Genomic DNA, 22,311 nt, shown 5'->3' with positions numbered 1-22,311 from the left:
AAAACTATTCATCCTGTTTAGAAGTAACTTGAAGTATTTCTCCACCATTCTTTTTCTTTTTTAGACAAGAGAAGTGGCAACACTGTTCAGTACTGGCTACTACTAGATAGAATTATACAGCAAATAGTTATCCAAAATGACAAAGGACAGGACCCTGACTCCACACCTTTGGAAAACTTTAATATTAAGAATGTCGTACGAATGTAAGTTTCTTATTTGCTGCCTGTAAGATAGTAGTGACAGTGTAAGACATGTATTTTATCCTACTTCAAAATAGCAGCTGGGAGAACCGAAATGTTCTAGGGATCAGATGTGAGGTCCTATGTACACCTAAGTAACATCTGGGGTTAAGTGGGTTTCAAGCATGCCGGGGGTTTTCTCTGCAGTAGGCTGTTTTTGTACCCAGAGAGCATGCATTTAGCAGTGGGCCTTTTATGTTTTTTGTAATGAACGCTCCTTTAACTGTTATGCAGGTTGGTTAATGAAAATGAAGTTAAGCAGTGGAAAGAACAAGCAGAAAAAATGAGAAAAGGTACGTGATGAGGCCCTGACAAGAGAAGAGACCAGGTTATTCATTATTGGGCAACTAACTCTGCTTACCGTCTATTTTAGAAATTTTCATTGATGCATCGTATTGACTTTAGTGTGTCAAACAGTCTTTCTTTTTCCATGTCTTAAGGGCATCTAGCACTGGTTTTCCTTGAATCAAGCTGTTTTAATTGTCTTACTACTTCCCTGATATTTTATCCTTTTATTACAGTCATGTAAATTTTTTGGAAAAGCTTGTTGTTGTTTCTGTTCAATATTCATTAATTCAAATTTTCTTAACTACCAACCATCCCAACTCACCATCCACTTGGTAACTGCTCTTTAAAAACACACTGGGTTTTAAGAAACGTAATAAGGAACACCAAGCATTACCCAGAATTTTAAAAGAGAAACACAGAAGCTCAGTTCTTCACATGACCTTATTTTGGCACCCATTATAAAAAGAGAAATCATGCAGAGACTCACTAACGATTGTAGATATTTGTGTTATGAAACATTAATAGGCCAGCTATTGGCGAGTATTCGGATATGTCTTTGATATTAATAGTCAGCATCAAATGACCAGGCGGGTCATTTGTGCCCATCACTGTGCCAGTTACTCACAGAATGGATAGAATTTTCTCCCCTCCTACAAAATCCTAGCAAATTAAAGTTGGCCCCTTTGAGAAAACAATCATATCCCCAGCCGCTACTCTTTCGCTCTGCTGGTTAACTGATTTCCTGTTCCTTGTCCAAGTTATTCCGTCACAGCCAGTGAAATACAAGAGCGCGCACCCCGATATTTATTGTGGTGAAAGAAGGTCCAAGAGATGCTGAAGCATTTCCTTTCCTCTTGTCACATTTGTCTTTTTCCATTGAGTAGAAAAGCAGGGCCACCACTGATACCAGAAAATACTATAATAGATGTGAAGTACTGTAATATTAAAAGTTCTTCATATGAATTCAGATTAGTCTCAAAAAAATAAGGTTGTACATACCTTTTTGTAAATAATTTCCAGAAACTGCTCTAGAAAGAATAGAAACCCTGACTGAAAGTTAGGGTAAAGAGAGATTATACCAAAGAGAAAACGGTCAATGAGTAACATTTAGGGACACCCAACCCTTAGAGGATGGAGACTTAGGTATGTAAATTGAGAAGAGAACTTAGGACATGAGCTTTGGAGCCACTCGGTCATTCGTTCAGTGCCTGTGTGTATCAGGCACTGAGCGGGGCTCTGGGTGTGAGTCTCAGCTCTGCCCCTGGCTGACCTTGTGGACAGGCTAAGGCATGCTCTCCTCTCCTCTCCAGTCTCCTCCTCTGTAAAATGGAGATGAAACCTAAATCACAGGTTGTGGTGAAGATTCAATGACAAAGCAAATATAAGGACTTTAGCATAGTTTCTGGCACATGCTAGTTGCACAATAAATGATAAAGATTGTTGCAGGATTTAGGCGGCTGAGGTGATACAAGAGAAAATGGCCAAGCATAGGAGGAGGAACAGGATGTTTTACAGTGAGGTCAAGGGTAAATGCAAAAGAAGGAGATAGAGTAGATAGAACGAATTCTCTTCTGGAAGCTTGAGGTAGCAAAATTGCATTAAAGAGGGCACGTGTTTATGAATTAATCAGAGAGTGGAGGCTGTGAGGAGACCGGAAATTCTCTGGACCTGATCGGGGGCGAATATCTGGGGAGAATCCTCTGTAGTGCAGCTCACCCAGAAAGTGCTGAATAAAAGCTTAGCCAATGTATGATACGTGGATGCCATTTGTGGAGAGAATCCTTTAGGCTGGAGCATCCCGAACCTGGTATCACATCAGGATCATCTAAGGAGCGTTTGAAAACCACTGATACCTAAGCCCTGTCCCCAACTTACAGAGGAAACTTCCTAGAACGGGGTCTGGGCGTCCTGAAATGTTAAATCTCTCAGGTGGTCTGAGGCAAGGCCAGGTTTGTTGGGGGCTAATGACTGGTAATAGGAAGTCAAGTGTTACACTGGCAAAGAGGGATGAAGTGGAGCTGGAAGAAGGAAAATGGGATACGGTGAGGTAATTTTTAGATGAGTTTCTGACTGAAGAGAATGGTAGAAGTGGTAAAAGTGGGTTAATTGTTCTCTGAACTCCAAGGCTGATAAAATCCAAGGATTTTGGTGTCTTGAACCCTTCTCTGCAAACTCTGATGTTAGAGGACTCAGAAGAGAGAAAATAAGAGACAGGGAAAGCAAAATTTTAAATGTGTTATTAAATTCAGACATAGAGACCAACTCTGTATAGCTGTGTCCCAGTGGGTTTTATCTCCAGTGGGCTTGTTGATATAAAAGGAACAGGAATTGGGGCCAAGTATTTGAAATAAAGATCTACAGCCTAGACTTCATTAGTCCTCTTTTCCAAAGCTCATCCCTCCCGTCAGGACTAGAATCAGCAGGCACATTGGCCGTGTCAATAAACATTATGCTAAATTGGATGCCTTGTTCCATATAGCAGGGCTGAGGAGCTAATATTTTTCTCCTCATGGTGATTCTCGTGCTCAGCCAGTACTAGTGCCCTAAAGATATTTAATGATGAGATGGTAACATTTGCTTTCACGAGTTTTAAGAATGTCTGCCAGAAATATAAAAAGCTTCAAGTCCGAGTGGCCTTCTGGGGGGAGCAGGAGAAAGGACCCTATGTTGGGACAAACACGGGGCCTGGCCGCAGATTTCCTCACAGCACAAAACCTCCCTTTCAGCCCCTCTGCGAGTCAGACGCGAGCCAGCAAACCTAGCTAACAAACCCCGGACTCCTGTCCTTCTCGTTCCTAATTTGTGAAAAGAGGTCTTTTTAATGTTCATGTCTCCTCGTGTAGCCACAGGGCTATTTCTGTGACAGGATTCTGAGTTAAGTACCAAACAGGCACCATTTTGCTTCATAAGCAGTTGTTCACACTTGTGCTCCATCTTTAGAACTGTGACTCTAGGGTCTCTTCTTCCGACTTTCAGAAAATGTTACGGTTCATAAACTTGTTCATCCGAAGCCTTCTCCAGGCACGGGCACCGTTGAGCCCATGAGTCGCTCCCCTTGGTGGAGAAGAGGACTAATATTTGCCTAATAACAAAGAGCCTCACAGTCCTCAGCCAGTTTGCTTTTTAGAGGAGAGGCTTCCGCTTTGAAGAGTCCCATTTTCACGTCTGATTGTTTTCATGCGCAGAGCACAATGAGCTACAACAGAAACTGGAAAAGAAAGAGAGAGAATGTGACGCCAAGACCCAAGAGAAGGAGGAGATGATGCAGACCTTAAATAAAATGAAAGAGAAACTTGAAAAGGAGACCACTGAGCATAAGCAAGTCAAGCAACAGGTGGCAGACCTCACTGCCCAGCTCCATGAGCTCAGCAGGGTGAGAATCAATCGGGAGCGGCCGTCTTCATCCCCCGCCTCCACGTATCCCGAAGCCCCTCATCCCTCAGTAGACAGCTTCTGACTGGGGGAAATAGAACCTGAAAGGCCTCGTGACGTACCACAGTGGTTTGGGGACTTGCTCCCTCTGCGACTGTGTAGGTTAGGCAGCCGAGGCAGTTCGGGGTGTGCGGTTTTTAAATACAGATCCTCTAATAAGAGCAAGGGAAGTCATGTTAGCTTCTTACAGTGAAAATTGATTTCATGAAAACCAAACTGGACGATGGTACAAGAAGTGAGAAACATGTGAACGCTTTGCAAATAAGCCAAATACAAAGGGCTAACCCAACAGAGTCCTCAAAGGCCTAGAAGGTCTGCTTGACTTACTGCCCCTTTCAACTCCCATTCTCAGAAGTGTGACTTTCTCTGTAATGTATGTTTTAGGCAAAGTTTCAGACTCGCAAAATCGTCCCATGAATTCACATCTTCCATTGATCTTCTCTTTTCCTGTTTTTATTTTTTCAGAGGGCTGTCTGTGCTTCCATCCCAGGTGGACCCTCGCCGGGAGCCCCAGGGGGGCCCTTTCCTTCCTCTTTGCCAGGGTCTCTCCCTCCCCCACCACCCCCACCTCTGCCAGGTGGAATGCTTCCTCCTCCGCCTCCTCCTCTCCCTCCAGGTGGTCCCCCTCCTCCCCCAGGGCCTCCTCCCTTAGGGGGCATCATGCCACCTCCGGGTGCTCCTCTGGGTCTCGCACTCAAGAAGAAAAACATCCCTCAGCCCACCAACGCCCTGAAATCCTTCAACTGGTCCAAGCTGCCCGAGGTAAGCCATTTGTTCCAATTTCCCCTCCAGTGGGTGGCATTCACAGCTCACTGTGCTGTCACAGGAGGGGAAGCCGCCCTGGCTGTTCAGTGATTTCATTTGCTAGTATGGACTCGGGCTTCTCACCAGCTCAGATATTTAACTGACAAAGCTTCCGAAGTAAATGACACGTTATTTGAATGAAGCCAGCTCACTGACTATCTGGTGAAATGAAAAATTGGGGATAGCAGCATTAAAAAAAAAAAAATTAAAAAATACGCCTGTTCTTTTTGTGTATAACTGTAAACCCTAGCACTTATTAACTTAATGTTTGCAGAACAAACTGGAAGGAACAGTATGGACCGAAATTGATGATACAAAAGTCTTCAAAATTCTAGATCTTGAAGACCTAGAACGAACTTTCTCTGCCTACCAAAGACAGCAGGTAACAGCATGTGCTCTCTAGATACTATAAAAGGAAAAGCATGTCCTTGTACCTGATCCCTGGGCCGTCTGCCATAACCATGATATGATAGGCATCTTAGTTCTGGGCTGTTTGGTCTCCCCTGGCATGTTCCTGCAATGCAGTCTGGTGTCTGTATCCACACGTGTGTCCGAGTGCCTGTGAGTATGCGTGTGTGTGTGTGAACATGTTGAAGACATACAGTCTCCTTGTTAGGGAATTTCATATCTGGGTGTGTGTCCAAGACCTTGTCTCCATTAGTGGAGGTTCTGTATATTATTATCATTGTGCTTAGTCAAAATGGGTCACCAGGAGAAAATGTTAGTAGGAGAGTTACCTAACTTGTATTGTAACCACATAGTGTGTATCTCTGAAGCCATGTTGGTTTATCTGACTTTAAATATGTTATTGTCAGAAGTGGACTGCTTTGTTTCAATAGATGGAACCTTTAGAAGTATAGTGGGGGTGGGGTGGTAAATTACTATAATTTGGCAGCTAGCTGGAACATGGACAGGAGTTTTTACTATGTATCCTGAACATGATCAACTCCCAACTGGGGTGGGGAAGGCTAAGCAAGTGCGCAGGGACAATGATGCAAAGAGGACCAGAGAAGCTTCTGAAAGTGAGCAAAGCTTTCGTGATAGTAATGAGAACATACAATTTGGTGCTTGCTGACATGGCCACGCAATCAGTGTCACATCATGAGCCCTGGTTACATCTGTATGGTACCTCTCACTCCTCGAGAGCCCATCTTAGTAGAGCCTCTTAAGGGTGGACCAGAAGAGGTTGCAGCCAAGTGGCTAGGATCAGAGAATTTGCGAAGAACAAGGAAAAAGTGGAGTGGGGTCCCAAACTGTCAATCAGAGACCTGGGAAGGGGAAACTGAGACCCTGGGCATCTGCACATGGCCTTTCCTTGAGCTTTGCTGGGAGGCCCTGAGCTCCGACGTGAATCATGCCCAGGGTGGGCCATCCTCAGACGGGCAACAGACTTCCTAGTCTGCTCTGGCTCGGCCTGGTCCTAAGAAAGAGAGTCTCAGAACAGAACTGCCAAGCACCAAGGAAGAAGATGGACTGAGCCAAGGGGAGAAACAAAAGACTAGGGGTTTTGTTTTCAAAATGGTCTTGTGGTATATCTAAGATTGAAAAGGAAAAGTAATACTCCTTTAGCCCAAATATTTTCACTTAGAGGGAAAGCTTCTCTACAGTGCATTTTATTCGATTTTAGAGAAGTACAAAAATGCAAGCGGTTGCCTGCCATGGCAGCATGACCCTAAAACAGGAGCCGTCAGCTGGGGTCACACACAAGTATGGAGGCAGACTTGTGCAATGTTGTACACACCATCACAGGAGAATGAAGAACAAGAAGCTAATACATTGTCCGGTAGGAAGCAAGACACTTGATCTTTCAAAGGACAAACAAAGGGTGTGTTTAGAACCCTCACACAGCAGGTGCTCATTCCTGATTGGCTGCAATGGACCGCCTCTCTCTCTCTGTCCCAGGAAGGTGTCCCCTGGGCCTTGACATGAAGTCTTAGGATATTTCAGCAAATTTTCTGATAGACTCAAATAATCTTCGGACCTCGTTACACATCCCATTGATTGCCTACTTCAGTTTCAGACACTAACACTAGTCTATTTTGGTTGTTGAAGGTGAAGGTTTGGGAACATAGAGAAGTAAATTAAAGGAAGGAAAAACAGCAGTTATTCCAAATGATGCTATTCAAGTCTGAGCATGTGGGTTGCATTTATTATGAAGGCAGGTGGTTGAAAGACCCAAGTTTACAAGACTCATAATTAACTGACTTTCAGCAGAAGGTGCAAAAGGATGCTGCCAAAATGCTCTGGGACAAATATGTGGACAAATCTCAGGAGCTCTGGGAGACAGGGTTGCAGAAAGCTTGGCAATTCGGTAATTGTCTCCTAGCAACCAATTACTGTTTAAGTAATCAGTAGTCATTCTAGTCAGGATAGACTGGAATATTTCAGTTGTACTTAACACTAAGTAGACTGGAAAGAAGAATCATTTGTGACCTTTTCAACAGCACTTCCTGGAGAAAAATTTCAACCCACCTGCTCAGCTTGATTCAAGTATGTTTCTCCTCTTGGTGCAAGAATTTGAGACAAGAAATTTTAAACCATAAGTATATTTCCCAAATGAAGGACATTTGAGCCATTTAATTGAGTTTACTGAATGTTGAGAGACAGAAAAATCAAAAGATACAGACATTCTCGTAGGAATATGTAGGACAAAATGAAGGACACAGGGTGCTTGTCACCGAACGTCCCCTCATCTCAAAGCTGATGACCATGCCAAAGACGTTGCACTTCCATTTAGTCTTGGCAATGCACTATATAATTGTCATCACACCTAAACTGCTCTCTTTTCCACTCCCAAATGGATACTGCGAAATATTTATTCTATGTTATCTCCTCTTTCTTCTCTCCAGAGTTATAAAATCCTGGTCAAAATCTCTGGGCTTTAGTCAGTTGTTTGGCCAAGTGAATTTCTGAGAGAGGCAAAGGAACACATGCATGCCGTTATCTGCACGCATGCAACAGGAACACTACACAGAGTAAGATCTTTTTCTACTACATATCAGATTAGTATAATTTAGGTGAACACTGATTCATGACATGTAGGAGAGATTTTTATATAATATATGTATACACACACGCATACAAAAAGATATGCCCCATTGATTTGAGAAATATTGTATCATAAAAACAAATATTTATACTGCCTGCTTTGTATATGCAGTACTTCAAACGATATAAGTGTATTAAAATATTACATAAACCTACAATGCAAATTATAGTATAAAAGCAGAGATGAGGAAAATCTGTAAATAACCATAAGATAGACTAACAGATGATGATCTAAATTGATAATCAATTTCGGTACTGAGTACGGTATGTACAGTTTCCAAGCTTATCAACCCTAAAGTTTCGTTCTCAAGCTCTTATACTTATTTTTTTATTTAATCCTCACACGAGTTCTATGAAGTGAGTATTATTCCCATTTCACAGGTAATAAAAATATGGCTTAGTGTGTATTCAGTATCCAAACAGGTGGCACAGTCAGGTATACAAGTGGCATGATTCTCAGTTTCGCTTTGTTCTTACGCCATGGTTCTTTTCATTACAAAAGTCAGGTTTTGTAAAGGATTTACTTTTACTCCAGCTTTAAGAACAAGATCATTCCTATTCGTGGTTTTTTTCAGTGTGGATATCAAAGGTGTGGAGAGCTGATTATGGAAACTTATGTGCCGCATAAAATGGAATTTAATAGCGTCCAGTTATTCCCCTGCTCACTTTCCAAAAGTTCATTTGAAAGTCAATTTCTTCAGTATCAAAACTTCTTTTTCTCATTAAAACTATATTATACATGATTTCCAGACCAACCACAAAAGACTTACTACATAATGTAGCGCATTGTATAATAATACTATTTCAGACACAATTAAACAACATTCATCTTGGTTTTATGGGAAATTTTTATCTTGAAATATTATAAATTCGTTCTCCCTACCCATGCATTTGGACAGAGGGAAATGAACTTGATATTTACCTAAAGGGAGTCATATCTTTGTAGCAATAAATTAACCGAGCATTATCTCCATTCTTCCTCTCTGCTCTTTGCCTGAGGACACCCCCTTCTTAGGGGTCCTATTATTAGAACATAGAATAACATTTCAAAGCCTCTCTGCCCTGATTTAGAAAACAAAGGATAACTGCTGTCCCAGACTCCATACTGATGTCTCCTGCTAATGTGTAATACACAAGTCATCCTTGGGGTCCCTTTTGGAAACATTCAGTGGTACCTTCTGATTTTTATAAATCAGAGAATTTTCCTTTATAATTCCTTTACATTTTTCGGTATTCTGTATATCTAGTTTTAGCATTGAAAAATGATTTGATTTAGGATATTTATTTTAATAATCTCGGTCGTGAGCTATGGTACGTGAAGGCAAAGAGATAATCGTGAATGATGGTTTTTCTCAGGACTGAAATATAAAGAAGAGGTTCTATAACTGGACTCCATGGTAAGAGTTAATCAAATGCAGGGTTTTACATAAATATTAGTGTATGCATTTTTCTGGAGAGGGATCCCCAGCTTTTGTCAGATTTACAAAGGAATCTCAACCTCAAAAAAAAGATTAAGAACCATTCATGTGAGGGTTATTATTCTCCATGAAGTGTTGAGTCATCATCTCATTTCATGGAACCCTATCTATAGGAATCTATCAGCACTAGTTCCTGAAAATGTAAGTCCCAGCTTCCTATTTATAGTCCACACCCAAAGGCCTACACCAAAAATCATGTGGAAAAAATCAGCCATCCTGTTTAGGTAGAGTCAAATATAGATGATTCTACCACGTTTTGTCCAAGCCAATTAATAAAGAATTTAGGTTTCAAAAAGAATGTTAACGTATTTGAAATGGGCCTGGAAGCATTGTTATTTTTATCATGCCCCATCTAATAAGCTTTGTGATTTTATTTTAAATGTGATGATTAAAGGTCTCTTAAAGAAGGGGAATGAAAAGCTGATGACTAACCAAATTGTCCCATGACATTTCTCATTCACACCTTAACCAAACTTTCCCGGCATTCCTCATCCTCACCTCTGGAAAGAGAAGATACATCACTCAGCTGTTAACTGTTACACTTACTGTTGCCGCTGATATAACAAATGGGAGATCTCGACCACCTGTTCTTCAGCTCAGCTAAAAGCAGAACAGTAGGTGGAAAAAAGGACTTTATCATTAGACTGAAAGATAATTGTATGATAGCTTCCAAGAATTTTGCACAGCCATGTGTCAGGTACTGTACAAAATTCTTTACATGCATTATCACATTTAATCGTCAATAATAATCCAGCTGTCGACCCCATTTTACAGATAGACTGAGTGTCAAACCACACACCTAGGTATTGACAGTTGCCTGATTCCATAGCCCACTACAGTAGAGGTCAGAAATCTCAATTTCTTGACGGTGGGAACTTAGGGAAAATGAGATGCCAGAGACCTTCATGGAAGTTTCTTTTTAGAAGGTCAGACAGTGAGAGCCAGATCTAAATTCAACAAGCATCTTGTCTCTTTAAGAGAGAAAAGTAGGGTAAGACCTCATGGAGTTCACTTCATCGTACTTTTTTCTGCCCTTGCAAGGAGAAACGGCTTTTACAGGGAAAGAGTCCTGTGGAGTCTCAGAGTAGAAACATTGACAGTTACAACAAGGACAAAAGAAAACTGTGACATCAGAGAAGAAAGTTTTCTTGTGGTTATCAATTTACTTTTTAAATGCCATTGTAGAAAAGGCGTTCATTCTTGCAATCCCTCCTTGTATGGGCGGAGGTAGGGGAGGACACATTTTGTTTTCTACTACAAGAGTGATATGAAACAGCTCATCTGTGTACAATTGGCCTTGGCAGCGCTGCCAGGACCAATGAGGCCTAAAGGAATTTACTGAGCAAATACTGGTGTAAGCCGTTGGCCTGAAAGCTGGGTGAGCCTTGCACCCTCAAGTTGTATTCATTCCATCATGGCAAAAATATGCAAAGAAAGCTGTAGCTTTCTCATAACCTGTCAATTACTTCTTCCTCTTTTTCTTCTTTACTCCAAGTCTTTTCTATAGACTATTTCAAGAAGAGGCTTTTGACTTTTGTGTGCTTGAAACAGCCCTGAGGCAGTTGGGACAGGGCCACCAATGACTGCGCACCACAAGAATCACTTGTCTCTTGATTGCATGTTCTGTCATTTTCCTTATACCTACCTATAGCACCCACAGGCATTATTTGGATTCTGGAGGGGTGCTGAGGGTTAATATACTGACCTATGTTGCTGAACTAGTCTTTTGTCTTTGTATAACCCTTCTTCATGACACAAGAAGACAGGAGATTATTTCCACACACCACCTAAAATATATATATATATATATATATATATATATATATATATATATACACACACACACACACACACACACACACATATGTGTATATACATATATGTGTGTGTGTGTATATATATATGTATATATTGCTGGTAATATGTGACAATGGGAGTAATCTCAAGTTGATGGAATTGACTGATATTTTTCTGCTTCAAGTGAAAATCCTGTTGAATAAATGGAACTCAGTTGTCCTTTCAAAGATTTGTTCCTTTTCCAACTTGAGTCTTTCTAGGGTGTTTGAAGTCCTTTTCTAAATTTGATTTGCCCACAGTGAAAATTGGGTTCAGCACACGCCGTCTTCTCTCTACCTTGAATGCTCAGTGTCACACTCTTATTTGCATTTTTCAGCCAGCCCTCTCATCTTCATTAACTCTCATCACCACTCCTACAGGCATAAATCATCTCTTACTTACCCTGTGTCCCTAATTTCCTTGACTTTCCCCTGTTTGTTGCTGTGGTTTCTGAACTGCATGTATCTGATTTGCCTTTTCCATGCCTCTGCCTTGGCTGTAGGATTTCTTTGTGCACAGCAACTCCAAGCAGGTAAGTGAGCTACTACCTAAACCTTGCTTTAAACTCCTGGGCTGTCTATAAGCTCGAAATGTCTTGGTTGTCCTGTTTTTTTTTTTTTAGATAGAGTAATACAATGCCTAGGTAATTCCGTGTTGGGTTTCAACTCTTAACTGAATATTTCGAGGTATGCCTGAAACCTCAGCATGGCAAGCGACAGTTAAAGTTTGATCATGTGTGCTTCTTATTATAAGCTGTACCTTGCCTTTGTTTCCTAAACTGTCATACAGTTCTAGAGCTCTTTGGTTTCCTTACATTTTTAAAATACCATGATCCATTTTTAAAATTGATCCTGCCCTCTAATGAAATCAAACTTGCTGTTTATCAAGTTAGTCTGTTTTCACCTGGATGCCCAGTTTACTCAAACATTATTACATATATATATAATTGTTTAATGTCTCTCCCACCATAAGTCATGACTGGCCATCATTGCTTGCAGCTTTCTGTACAGCAGCAAAGTACGCAAGTAGTGTTTCATCGTTAACTCAAGTAATCGAACTAATACCTTGAACTGCCCCCTCCCAGTTGTCTGTCAGGCTCCAGGGTAATGAAAGGTACCATCTGGGCCTGGGAACTTCCTGCTGCACATGAAGACATTTGGGAGTCTTTATTGTTCAGCTTTTTGAGTGCTCAGGCTGCAAATGGCCCTGGGGTGAATGTGCCCTGCAAATGGCTGGACCGGCATTGGCAGGTCTCAGCTGAGCTTCATTCATAGTGACAGTTCTTCTGTCTGCTATCCATGGGGATTTGAGGGACAAAAGGAGAGCACTCACTGTTAATTTATGCACGCTTAGCATCTTCAACTTAGAAGCACTTTGTTCTTCCAAATAATGGTTTTTCAAATGCGGGTGGTCAGCTTTTCTTATCATTTCCCTTTTGTCAACTAGATTTTAGTTTTTGTTTCAATTCCACCACCTCCCTCCACTGCCCGCCTCACCATCTCTGCTGTGGGTGCTTGCGTGCGTGCGTGCGTGTGTGTGTGAGTGTATGTATGTAAACAGAAACATAAAGGAAAAGTATGTGTCTGAAGCCAGAATGTCCCTGCTTGACGTTGATGGATTTCTTTCATACTCTTTGTAGAAAGAAGCAGATGCCATCGATGACACACTGAGTTCCAAACTTAAAGTCAAAGAGCTTTCGGTGATTGATGGTCGGCGAGCTCAGAATTGCAACATCCTTCTATCAAGGTATTGTTGATGTTGAATAAACATTTCTGGTGGGACCAGCTTCTCTATCATGTGGCTCCAAACCACATGTTTGTACTTGTTCCTTTAACTGGATTCTGCTGAGGTACAGTTCTTCAGACTCTTTTCTGTCTGATGTGAGTGAGGACAACTTTCAGTACTTACTTTCCCTAGTGGCATGTATCAGAACCGGTTGCCTACTTTCTTAGAGTTTAATTTCCACACACTTCTCAATTTAAAAGGCAGAACATCCTAAATCAATTGTGTGTGTGTTTCCCAGAGAGCCTGTAAAATGGACTTTACTCTTACTTATACTTCTTGGCTCCAGAGATATTTTGGCTGTTGAATAACCCTGTCACAGAATCAAGACCAACAAGGAAGCCACTTTTCTTTCTTTCTTTCTATAGTCACCTCTTTATATTTCAAGGTTATATGATTTCATGCTTTTTCTGAACATTTTTATGACGAAAAGGATATGTAAATCTCAAACCTCAATGAAATGCTCATTTGTCCAGTTTAGCCCTGCTCAGAAATCTTTCTTATAATTAATGAACCATCACAGCCTTGGAATTTGAAAAGAAGAAAGGAAATTTGGGAGCTTGGAATCTGATCGTAGGTTCAGGCAGTGTGTCAGGTTGTCCTGGGCATTTCAAGTAACTTTTCTGGATCTAGTTTCTTCTTTTCTTAAAAGGGACTTTCACGTTAGGCAAAGATACCTGATGCTTCTGAGGTGAATGAGGATGTAAAGAACCTTGAACTTTGAGGCTTTAAGTGTAAGTCACGTTGGTTGCATTCTGGAAAGAAGGTTATATGTTCGTTGAAGCTGGTGTAAGGTGACTTCTCTTTCAGGGAGAGTAAAGAGGGAAAGTAGTAGTCCTTAGTTTTTAGATGATCTTAGAGTAAGTTTCTTTTAACACAAAGAGCTGCTGTTTGTTTTTCAGCATGGAAGCTTGATTGCTAGCCAGATATATATTACTTTAGGGAGCAAATGTTTCCTTTAGTGAAAGAGAAATTGAAGCTTAGTGAGATCCCTGAATTTTAATACAACTACTAAGGTAACATGAACCATCCTGTTAGCATTTCATTTCTGCCTCTGGAAGAATGGAAGCTATGTCAGTGGCCTGTATTTATCCCCATTTTTGCTCCCAGAACACAGGCTAAGGAAGACACCAGTAAAAGGAATTTGAAGGTCTAGTTATTTTTCTTTTATAGGGTATGCAATCTGTTTTGTTATACTTTCTTTTTACAAATAACATTCTTTAAGAGCGAGATTAAATGAAAATTTGAGAATTTTTTTTCTAATCCTAGAATTTCCCCCTATATTTTGCTCTTTTGCAGTCTAAAGGGACACTTTAAAACAACTTGACAAAGGAGCCATCATTCTAAATTTCTATAGTATTTAAGTGTTCATGGGATAAAAACCATGACCCAGTTCCTCACAGACAGATTAGTCTCGGTGCTAGGTGCCCCCAGGGTAATTACACTAGTTATAGATAAGGTTATATCTCTTTCTGGCAAATTTCCCATCCCTTAATTGAAGGAAGTATTTCATATTTGTGGTATGTAATTCCCTTCTTACCTCAAAAGTGTCAAAGCCTAAGGTGACTTAGAAATTGAATGTGTCTAAACTCTCTGGGAGACAGTTCTAGAACTTGCCTCGTAACTGTTAGATTATTAAAATCCACTTTATGCATCAATAAAAAGCATATTGTGCATAACAAAGTAATTTTGAGTCTCAAGTTGACCTTATGGTAATTGGGCATTATTGATCTAGTTCTAAAACCTTCTCTCCCACAGAGGATTCATTAGCACACGCTTTTCTGCTCAGAGGTCAATAGTTTTAACTCTCTTGGTCAGGAAAGAACAGGGTTGACATGTTACGTGTGCTGTAGTAAAGGTAAAAGAAATTGAGCAGGTTTAATTTAAATTTGTTTTTGGTATAGTTTTTTGGACCAGTCAGCAGTTTACCACGCTCTCAGTCTCCCCTTTTCGTTGGCAATGCATTACTGCCCACTAAAGGAGCTGGGGTCTTAAAGGAGGGAAGAGACTTGTAAGAGTGTGTTTGATACTTTTTTCTTAGAGAGATAGCACTTTGGAGCCTGTATTTCCCTGGCAGTACGCTGGGTGCCACAGGACATACCCAGACTTAAGATAAAGCACTGCTGCCTTTGGAAGCTTGCGGCTGATTAGAGAAGAAAGACGACACAGGCGAGATGACTTGTGAATTCAGGGCTTAGACTGGTCTGACTGGAAGGGGACGGGAGCTCGGCCAAGGGAGAGTGATAGCGGCAGCGTTTACCAGGAAACCGGGCCTTGAAGGGTGATACCAGTTATGTGGGCAGGGGGACGGGCAGTTCCAAGGAGGTGTGCAGCCAGCGGAAAGGCACTGGAAGGGTAGAAGCATAGCTAAAAAAGAGCCCTGTAATTGCAACAGGCAGTTATCACCTGGATTGAACGAGAGCAGGACGGAGAGAGAGCCTGCGAGCCATGCCTGATGTCTTGGTAAGGGCATGAGTCAGCCCAGAATCCAGCCATACCTTCCTCAGCTATAAAATGGAGATAATGAAAGTGGTAGCCTGGCAGGGGGCTTGTGAGAATTATACCTGGCAGGAGGCCTGCATGTGGTAGCTGCTCACGTCGTGGCCTGTTTATGTGCCCATGGGATCAGATATTGGTGCAGTTTATTCAAGAGGAGAACACTTTGTTTTCGTAAGGTTCCAAGTTTGATCTGTCAAGGATTCACAGGATAGGTTGGAAAGGGTCAAGAATTGGAAGCAGAGACAGCCATCAGGTAGGAGGCTCTTTCTGTTGTCCAGGTGAGACTCAGTGAGGGGCAGAGCTGAGAGAGACGAAGAAACCCTGAATATGACTTGGAGACTGATTTCGTGCATAGGGATAAAAATAGGAATATTTCCAAGTGGATGTCAAGATTTCTTGCTTTTCCGCACTGACTATCTTCTTTTATGCTGATTTTATTCCTAAAGGATGGTAACCCTCTCTGCTTCTTATCTTGCTGACTAGGAATGTAATTCCCAGCAATGCAGTCATTCCACCACATTCCACCACAGTGCAAGCTTGTGGCATATTCCGTAGGCGGTATTTTAAGGAGTGCCCATGTCTGCAGTGTTTGGTTATCCTTCAGAGCTGTTCCTTAGCCACACACTGCAAACGTTGGTCAGGAGCATCCTCGGTCAGGAGCACCTGCCACAGCCATGCCTGGAGCTGAACAGGCCTTTGGCAAAAAGCCCTTCTTGTCCCATCGCCCAAGCAGGGGAGGAGGCGCATGTCCTTTTTATGTGCTCACAGGGTGAGTGGCCAGGGTCTCTTGCAGCTCCTAGAAAGAGAGTGGCTGGAAAGGACGCGCTTGAGTCAGAAGCTTCAGACCACCAAGGAGCCTGCCTCTCCTAGGCTTGAGAATAGAATGGCAGAGGCCCTAAGCACATTGAGCAAAAACATGTCTACTGCACGTCTGTAGGCAACATGTGGCTATTTGAAACTCACTCTGCTTTGTTCCCTAAAACAGGCTTCTCCCTTCCCTCCCCCTACCAAAAAAAAAAGGGCAGAAAGAAACGTGGAAGTCAGTTTATATTGCAAAATGAACCCACCTAAAATACACTTTTATGAAGTGTTCTGCCATTCTTTTTTTCCAGATGCTCACTTAACATGGCAGCCAGAGTGTAGTAAACCACAAAAAGCTACTTTAAAGTAGGAGGATTTGGCTTAAATCCACTGAAGCAGTGCTAAGGCTGATCTAGCCATCCATCCCTAACTTACTGTAATTACTCCTGGATGTTCCAATTCTCTTGGCAAATTTTTGAAATATTTGAGTAGAGCAAGGTAGCGTTAAATACTGTTTTTAAATGGCCGGTTTGTTTCCTGCCTTGTAAAGAAAGTTGAAGTGGATGTCTCAAAAGTTGCCACCCTCCAGCACACCAGAACACTGCCAAGCTTTAAAAGCAATTAAAAGGTTAGACTGGTTGGGTCCTTAAATTACAGAGATTAGCAACTCATTCTGTGGATGACAGATGATACTAAGAACTCGGCAACCTATGGAACCATCCCGGAGGGCAGCGTACCCTTCTCCTCTTTCCCCAAAGGTAGTTTCTTTGTCTACTCCAACAGGCCACGTGCAAGGCGGTATGTTGACAGGTAGATTTTCCTAAGTACTATCCATTAAAGTCTCAAGTCTCTTTGTGGGCCACATTAAGAGAAACCAAAATTGTTATGAATTAGAGCTAGTGTTTAGTCCAGACAGCCTCTGGGGGGTTGAAGAGCATAAATATATACAATTTCAAAAGCAAGAAGTTCTGCGCTCCATATGGGGAGCTAATGAAATGCAAATCCGATACTTCAAGTATTGTTCTCACTCTGATTTTCAACTTCTTTTCTTTTAAATGCAAAACAGAAGGACTCAGCAGAACTACACCATAAAGTGGTTTCTTCAACTCAGTGTGTGAAGGACACAGAGCTGATTTATTTTTTTTCTTATAAGTGGAGCTTTTCTCATGGAGACTATGGGTGTCTCCACAGCCAGTGGTTTTCATTCGTGGCAGTTTCAGCCTTGCTAATGTTCCCGTTCCTTGGCCTGTGTGGCCGTTCCTCGGTGTTTGTCCTTAACTGACTCAAGAACCTTGGGTGTCCTGGAAGCTAGGGCCACACAGGGCCTGTACGGTGGACACCTTGATGCTGGATACAGTTTTCTCATCATATGATTTACCCATGCCAATTTGGCTTAATTGTTCCATTTATGTTTGGGGCTTTGCCACCGGGATGTTCTGGTGAACATGTTCTTGAGACAATGATTGTCACCAGAATGACTACAACAATCTGGATACGTCTGCTGAGGTCCAGGGCTGCTGTCCAGCCCAGGAGTGATGATGGTTCCGCAACTAGGACTAGGCAATCGAAGGGGCCTTATTTTAGAACGTGGACAATTGGGTGTGTTACTTAGATGCTGTAGTTGGGTATGAAGACATAAAATAGAAGAAAGTGGTACTGGTACAATTGGATTCCCAAATGTGTTCCTTCCCTGTCCTACCTGTTGGGACATGAAACAACATGCAGTGTAAATGGCAGGATGGATGGTTTTAACAAGGTCATGTCAAAATCCAAAGAAAAGGACAAGCCAGAGTTGTGCAGAGTAGACTGTTTTGTTCAGCTCCACCCTCAGCAGTCTTTCCTCCCTCCATGGTCTTTGTGTCCACCACCAGCCCTCATCCAGCCCTCTCATTTATCTGTGAGAGCATGAGTAAGCATGCATGCTTTACATACCCTTGTGTCTTGAGTGTTTTTGCTTATCATTTGATTCTCCCAAACATTATAACCACCTTTAAAATAAATACCACATCTTCTAATTTTTTTTAAATGCTCCCAGGCCTAATGGGTACTGTGTGCAAAGAGGACACTCTGGTGAAATAATGGATATGAAAGTGCTTTGGGAAGTGTCCATAGTATCCCTACGAAGCGCTGTTTAATGATCAAATAATTTCCCGTGAATATTAAGGTTACATAAGTACTACTGCTTTTTTTTATTCTGCTGTAGAAAAGTCTGCCTTGTAGAGTATAAATGCAGTTTATTAAGCCCTTTCAATGGCCAGGCACTATTACATGCATTATTATTTCACTTTTTACACACACATACACATATATGCACACACATGCGAACACACACACACAAAACCCTTTTTTAATGTAGTTATTATTATCCCTATTTTATAGAAGAGGAACCTGAAACTTAAGAAAAACTTTTGCTGAGGTCATACTGACCAGAAAGTGTTAGAACTGGGACTGGGGCCCAGCCTTCAGATATCTCCTCTCGTGTGAAGGTTATACGTCTTGCTCTACACTTGTGTGTTACGTCTTTATCTTCAGTCCTAAATGTGATTCTTCTTGGAGATCATAGACTAGAAGAACAGCTCAAATAATGTGAATATGCCACATTAGCAGTAGCTTGTAAGGAAGTAACATTTTTAAAGTAAGTCTGGGTCTAATGCTTACAAATACGACAAAAGAATGACTCTATTGTTACAACTAATAATCTGATTAAGACTTTTTGCCCTGATTAAGACTATTTATTGGTTGTGTCTACTAAAAACACATCTTTACAAGTATGTTTTAATGTCCTGACACTTGACAGTCAACATTTTGCTGTCCTGACATAATCAAGCCATAAATCCTTAATGAAATTAGTAAATCATATAAATTTATGGTAGAAAACATTTGTGTTTTTGCATAAATCCTTCCCTATGAGATACTAATTAGATAAGCAATATTTTTATAAAGAATTTGGAATTAGCAGTCAAGAATCTTGGGCTTGTCTTAGATTCTGCCACTTTCTACATGTTTGGCCTTGGGCAAATCACTTAGCCATACCGAGCCTTGGTTTCTTTCTCTATTAAAATAAAAAATGACCATCACAGTATTTTGAAGTTCAGATAAAATAACATATGGAAAGTCCTCAACTATGAAGTGCTTGTAAATTTTATTTTGTATATTAACTATTGCTCAATTTTTTAACAGTAACTTAGATTCTAACCTTAAAATCCATTTTTAATATGACAGCAAACTTTTAAACACTTCTGATATATAATAAAAGTAAGAGTTTAGCTCTTTCACCTGCAATTCATGGATAGATTTGTACGGGTGTTGTCCCCATTGCTCATCTTCCAATCCCTTGCTTAAGGAAACTAAATGATAAAACACGACAGCTTTGTTCTCTGTGTCAGCAGAGCATTACAAAGCCCTGAAAGAATGTTAAAGCAGTTTCAAAATACTACTTTTAGGTGCAGTATTGTCAGGCAATAAGCTTTTACTGGGAGATTTTGAGCAAAACGGTACTTGAAAATCAGCAGCTGGAGTAGCAAAATGAATTCTCTTGCATTAAATTTTGATACGCAAGCCCGTACTGTTAACAACAAAATGAAATATTCTTTCTCCAGGTTGAAATTATCCAATGATGAAATCAAACGGGCAATTCTAACAATGGACGAGCAAGAAGATCTGCCCAAGGACATGTTGGAACAGGTGAGCTGTCAAACGGATCTCAGCACACAAGTGACAACTGACTTTCAGCAGGGAGGGAGACGTTGACAAAATCCAGTTGTTGCTGGTAGATGATTTCCTCATGTCTGAAATGCGGAGGTTGCGCCCAGGTTCCATGCGACTCTGTTAGGAGACTTTATGACTTTATTCTCTGATTGTCCCTCAACATGCTGGGTGAGAAGGAAGGTGACAAGTTTGTCAAATGCCTGCGATCCACAATGCCAGCTCTGTCCCTCATACTGCAATTAAGTTTTTCTGCCTCAGTAGGTCATACGTATCTACTGGCTTTAGTGGCAAATGAGTTTCACAGGAATATCAAGACTCACTGAGCACGATGAGATCACACCCCGTACCATGTAAGCTGATTCCTTGCTAAATCCTTAATACAATTCGTGTCTTGGTCTCGGTTCACCACTCCCACAACAGAGGCCACTGTTAAACCCCTGGCATTGTCATCGACATCGAAATACTCGTATGTGTCATAAGGTGGGGTGCAAATTTCTCGGGGCTAAGTCTTGTCTCTAACTTGTGTGGCACCCCTCTTGTGTTGTAAATGGCAGTACATTCACACGCTGGGCTAGCAGGTTTGGATGGATTTACACGTGGTCAGCACACGTCCTAGTCCGTGGTGTTCGGAGATCATTTGTATTATCCGTGGCAGGTAGCAAGTCGAATATGGTGACATAGCCTCTCTCTCTTTGTGCAGTATTTCTGTAACATGTTCTGTGTAACCGCCCAACTGTGTTATGTGATGTTCAGCAGCTTTGCTCAGTTGTCCCCCAAATGACAGTGTTGTTGACCGACCTCCAGGGATTATCACCTGCCCCTTGGTCTGGACCTAAACTCTCCTTTGTTTTGTGGAGATAGTCTCGGAAACCCTAAGACTGCTCTGTCTGCTTGTCACACTGTCCTTGGGACAGTCATATTTTGAGTGATTTTGGACATGTGGGCCACGTTAATTATAGCCCGGTCCACTGAATGTTGACAGTGGACACGCGCAATCATGCTTCCAGGTTGAACGTGAGGTCTCCTCTGTAGGTGCGCTCAGCTTCCGAGAGCAGAGGAAAAGGATACGTTGCACGGCTAACAATGGCCCTGGCAGCAAGGCTGCTCCAGGTGCGGTGCCTGTTTGTCTGTGTGTACATTTTCCATGGTTCTTACTGGTGTCCTCACAGGTCACAGACACAGAGCAGGGAGGAGTGTCACCACACCTAAACGGACCTGCCCTCCCTGAAGCCATTGCCGCTGTAATCGTCCTAGTTGAAAACTCTCACGCTAGCCGTGGGAAAACTTTCTGTGCTGTCCTTTGAAGGTTTGATTTAGTTGTCAAAATAGTTAATGACTGCATTTCCAAGTCTGTTAGGATGCTCTGTGTATGAATAGTCTAAAAGGAATTCCTAAACCTAAAATTCGTTTTTAGAGCATTTTACGGCTCCCTCTCTTGCTGTACACCAGTCAAAACAGTCTCTGCCCCGAGCCAGTGCAGCCCAGCTGCCCTCTGCCTCTCCCCGGCCCCCAGGTGGCCCTGCGCTGTGGTTGGCAACATCAGAAGTTGCTCACCCAGAGTGAAGAGCTGAGCAGAAAGCTGCTTTCGTTCTTAGGCTTTCAGTCCCTATCGGCAAGGTCATGTGTTTAAAATTCCACAAGATCTGTTTACTGTGAAATTGCATCCAACAAAATGCCTCCTTGAGGGAAAGGATTTCAAAATCTTGCCAAAAGAACTTACAGTACAAATAGAATGTACTTCAAATAAATAAAGTAAGCAAACGAGTCTACTGAAGCAGAATCTGGCCAGTTAGGATACTTTTGACCTGGTCTCGCCTGAGAATTCTGTGTATGTCATCAGTCATGCTCTTTCTTGTCCTCCTGATTCTACCACCCCTCCTCTTGTTTCCTTTGCCTTCACGCAACACTCTTCCCAGACGAGCACGCAAGCCAGCATCTCTGCTCCTATTTAAGGTTCTCATGAGCCCCATTCATTCCCTCCTGTCCTGCTGCTTTTAGCTGCTGGGCTCAGACCTCAGGTGAGATCAATACACTTGTTCTTAGAATGTATATCTTTCTCCTGTTCCCAGGTGTCTGCGTAACTCTCCTTCCTCTTCACACACAGTTGTTACCCAGCTCTGCTCTGAGAACTGAGCCTCAGCAGGCTCCTCTCACTATGCCCTTGCACGTAATGAAAGAGCGCGTAGTGACGGTGTTATCCCGGACAGGGGCCTGTGGGCTCTGCACGACTAGTTGGGGGCAATACCTGAGACTAGAACTGAATTTCGTTGCCCAGGAGGTAAAAATCCAAACTAAAGGGAACGAACAAGCCTCTCTCTCTCTCTCTCTCTCTCTCTTCCTCCTTCCTTCCCCTTTCCTACTACCTTCCCTTCTTGCACTGAGGAAGAATGAGAAGA

The 22,311-nt window shown here is 41.9% G+C and overlaps 1 protein-coding gene across 6 annotated transcripts in view; it reads left to right on the top strand.

Annotated features, from left to right (window-relative positions):
- Positions 1–22,311, top strand: part of DAAM1 (dishevelled associated activator of morphogenesis 1) — a 159,068-nt gene that overhangs the window by 117,968 nt on the left and 18,789 nt on the right. For 4 of the 6 annotated variants that reach the window (XM_033108757.1, XM_033108754.1, XM_033108756.1 and 1 more), the window contains 8 exons: positions 65–203; positions 474–532; positions 3,713–3,900; positions 4,425–4,721; positions 5,038–5,145; positions 11,628–11,657; positions 12,765–12,871; positions 19,807–19,891. In XM_033108757.1, the coding sequence (XP_032964648.1) occupies positions 65–203; positions 474–532; positions 3,713–3,900; positions 4,425–4,721; positions 5,038–5,145; positions 11,628–11,657; positions 12,765–12,871; positions 19,807–19,891 (1,013 nt within the window). The remainder of the gene's footprint in view (positions 1–64; positions 204–473; positions 533–3,712; positions 3,901–4,424; positions 4,722–5,037; positions 5,146–11,627; positions 11,658–12,764; positions 12,872–19,806; positions 19,892–22,311) is intronic. The other 2 variants (XM_033108759.1, XM_033108755.1) reach the window with 1 other exon arrangement.

The sequence above is a fragment of the Rhinolophus ferrumequinum genome, chromosome 6 (assembly GCF_004115265.2).
Source record: "Rhinolophus ferrumequinum isolate MPI-CBG mRhiFer1 chromosome 6, mRhiFer1_v1.p, whole genome shotgun sequence".
NCBI lineage: Eukaryota > Metazoa > Chordata > Mammalia > Chiroptera > Rhinolophidae > Rhinolophus > Rhinolophus ferrumequinum.
This window is presented reverse-complemented; position numbering and strand designations above follow the sequence as displayed.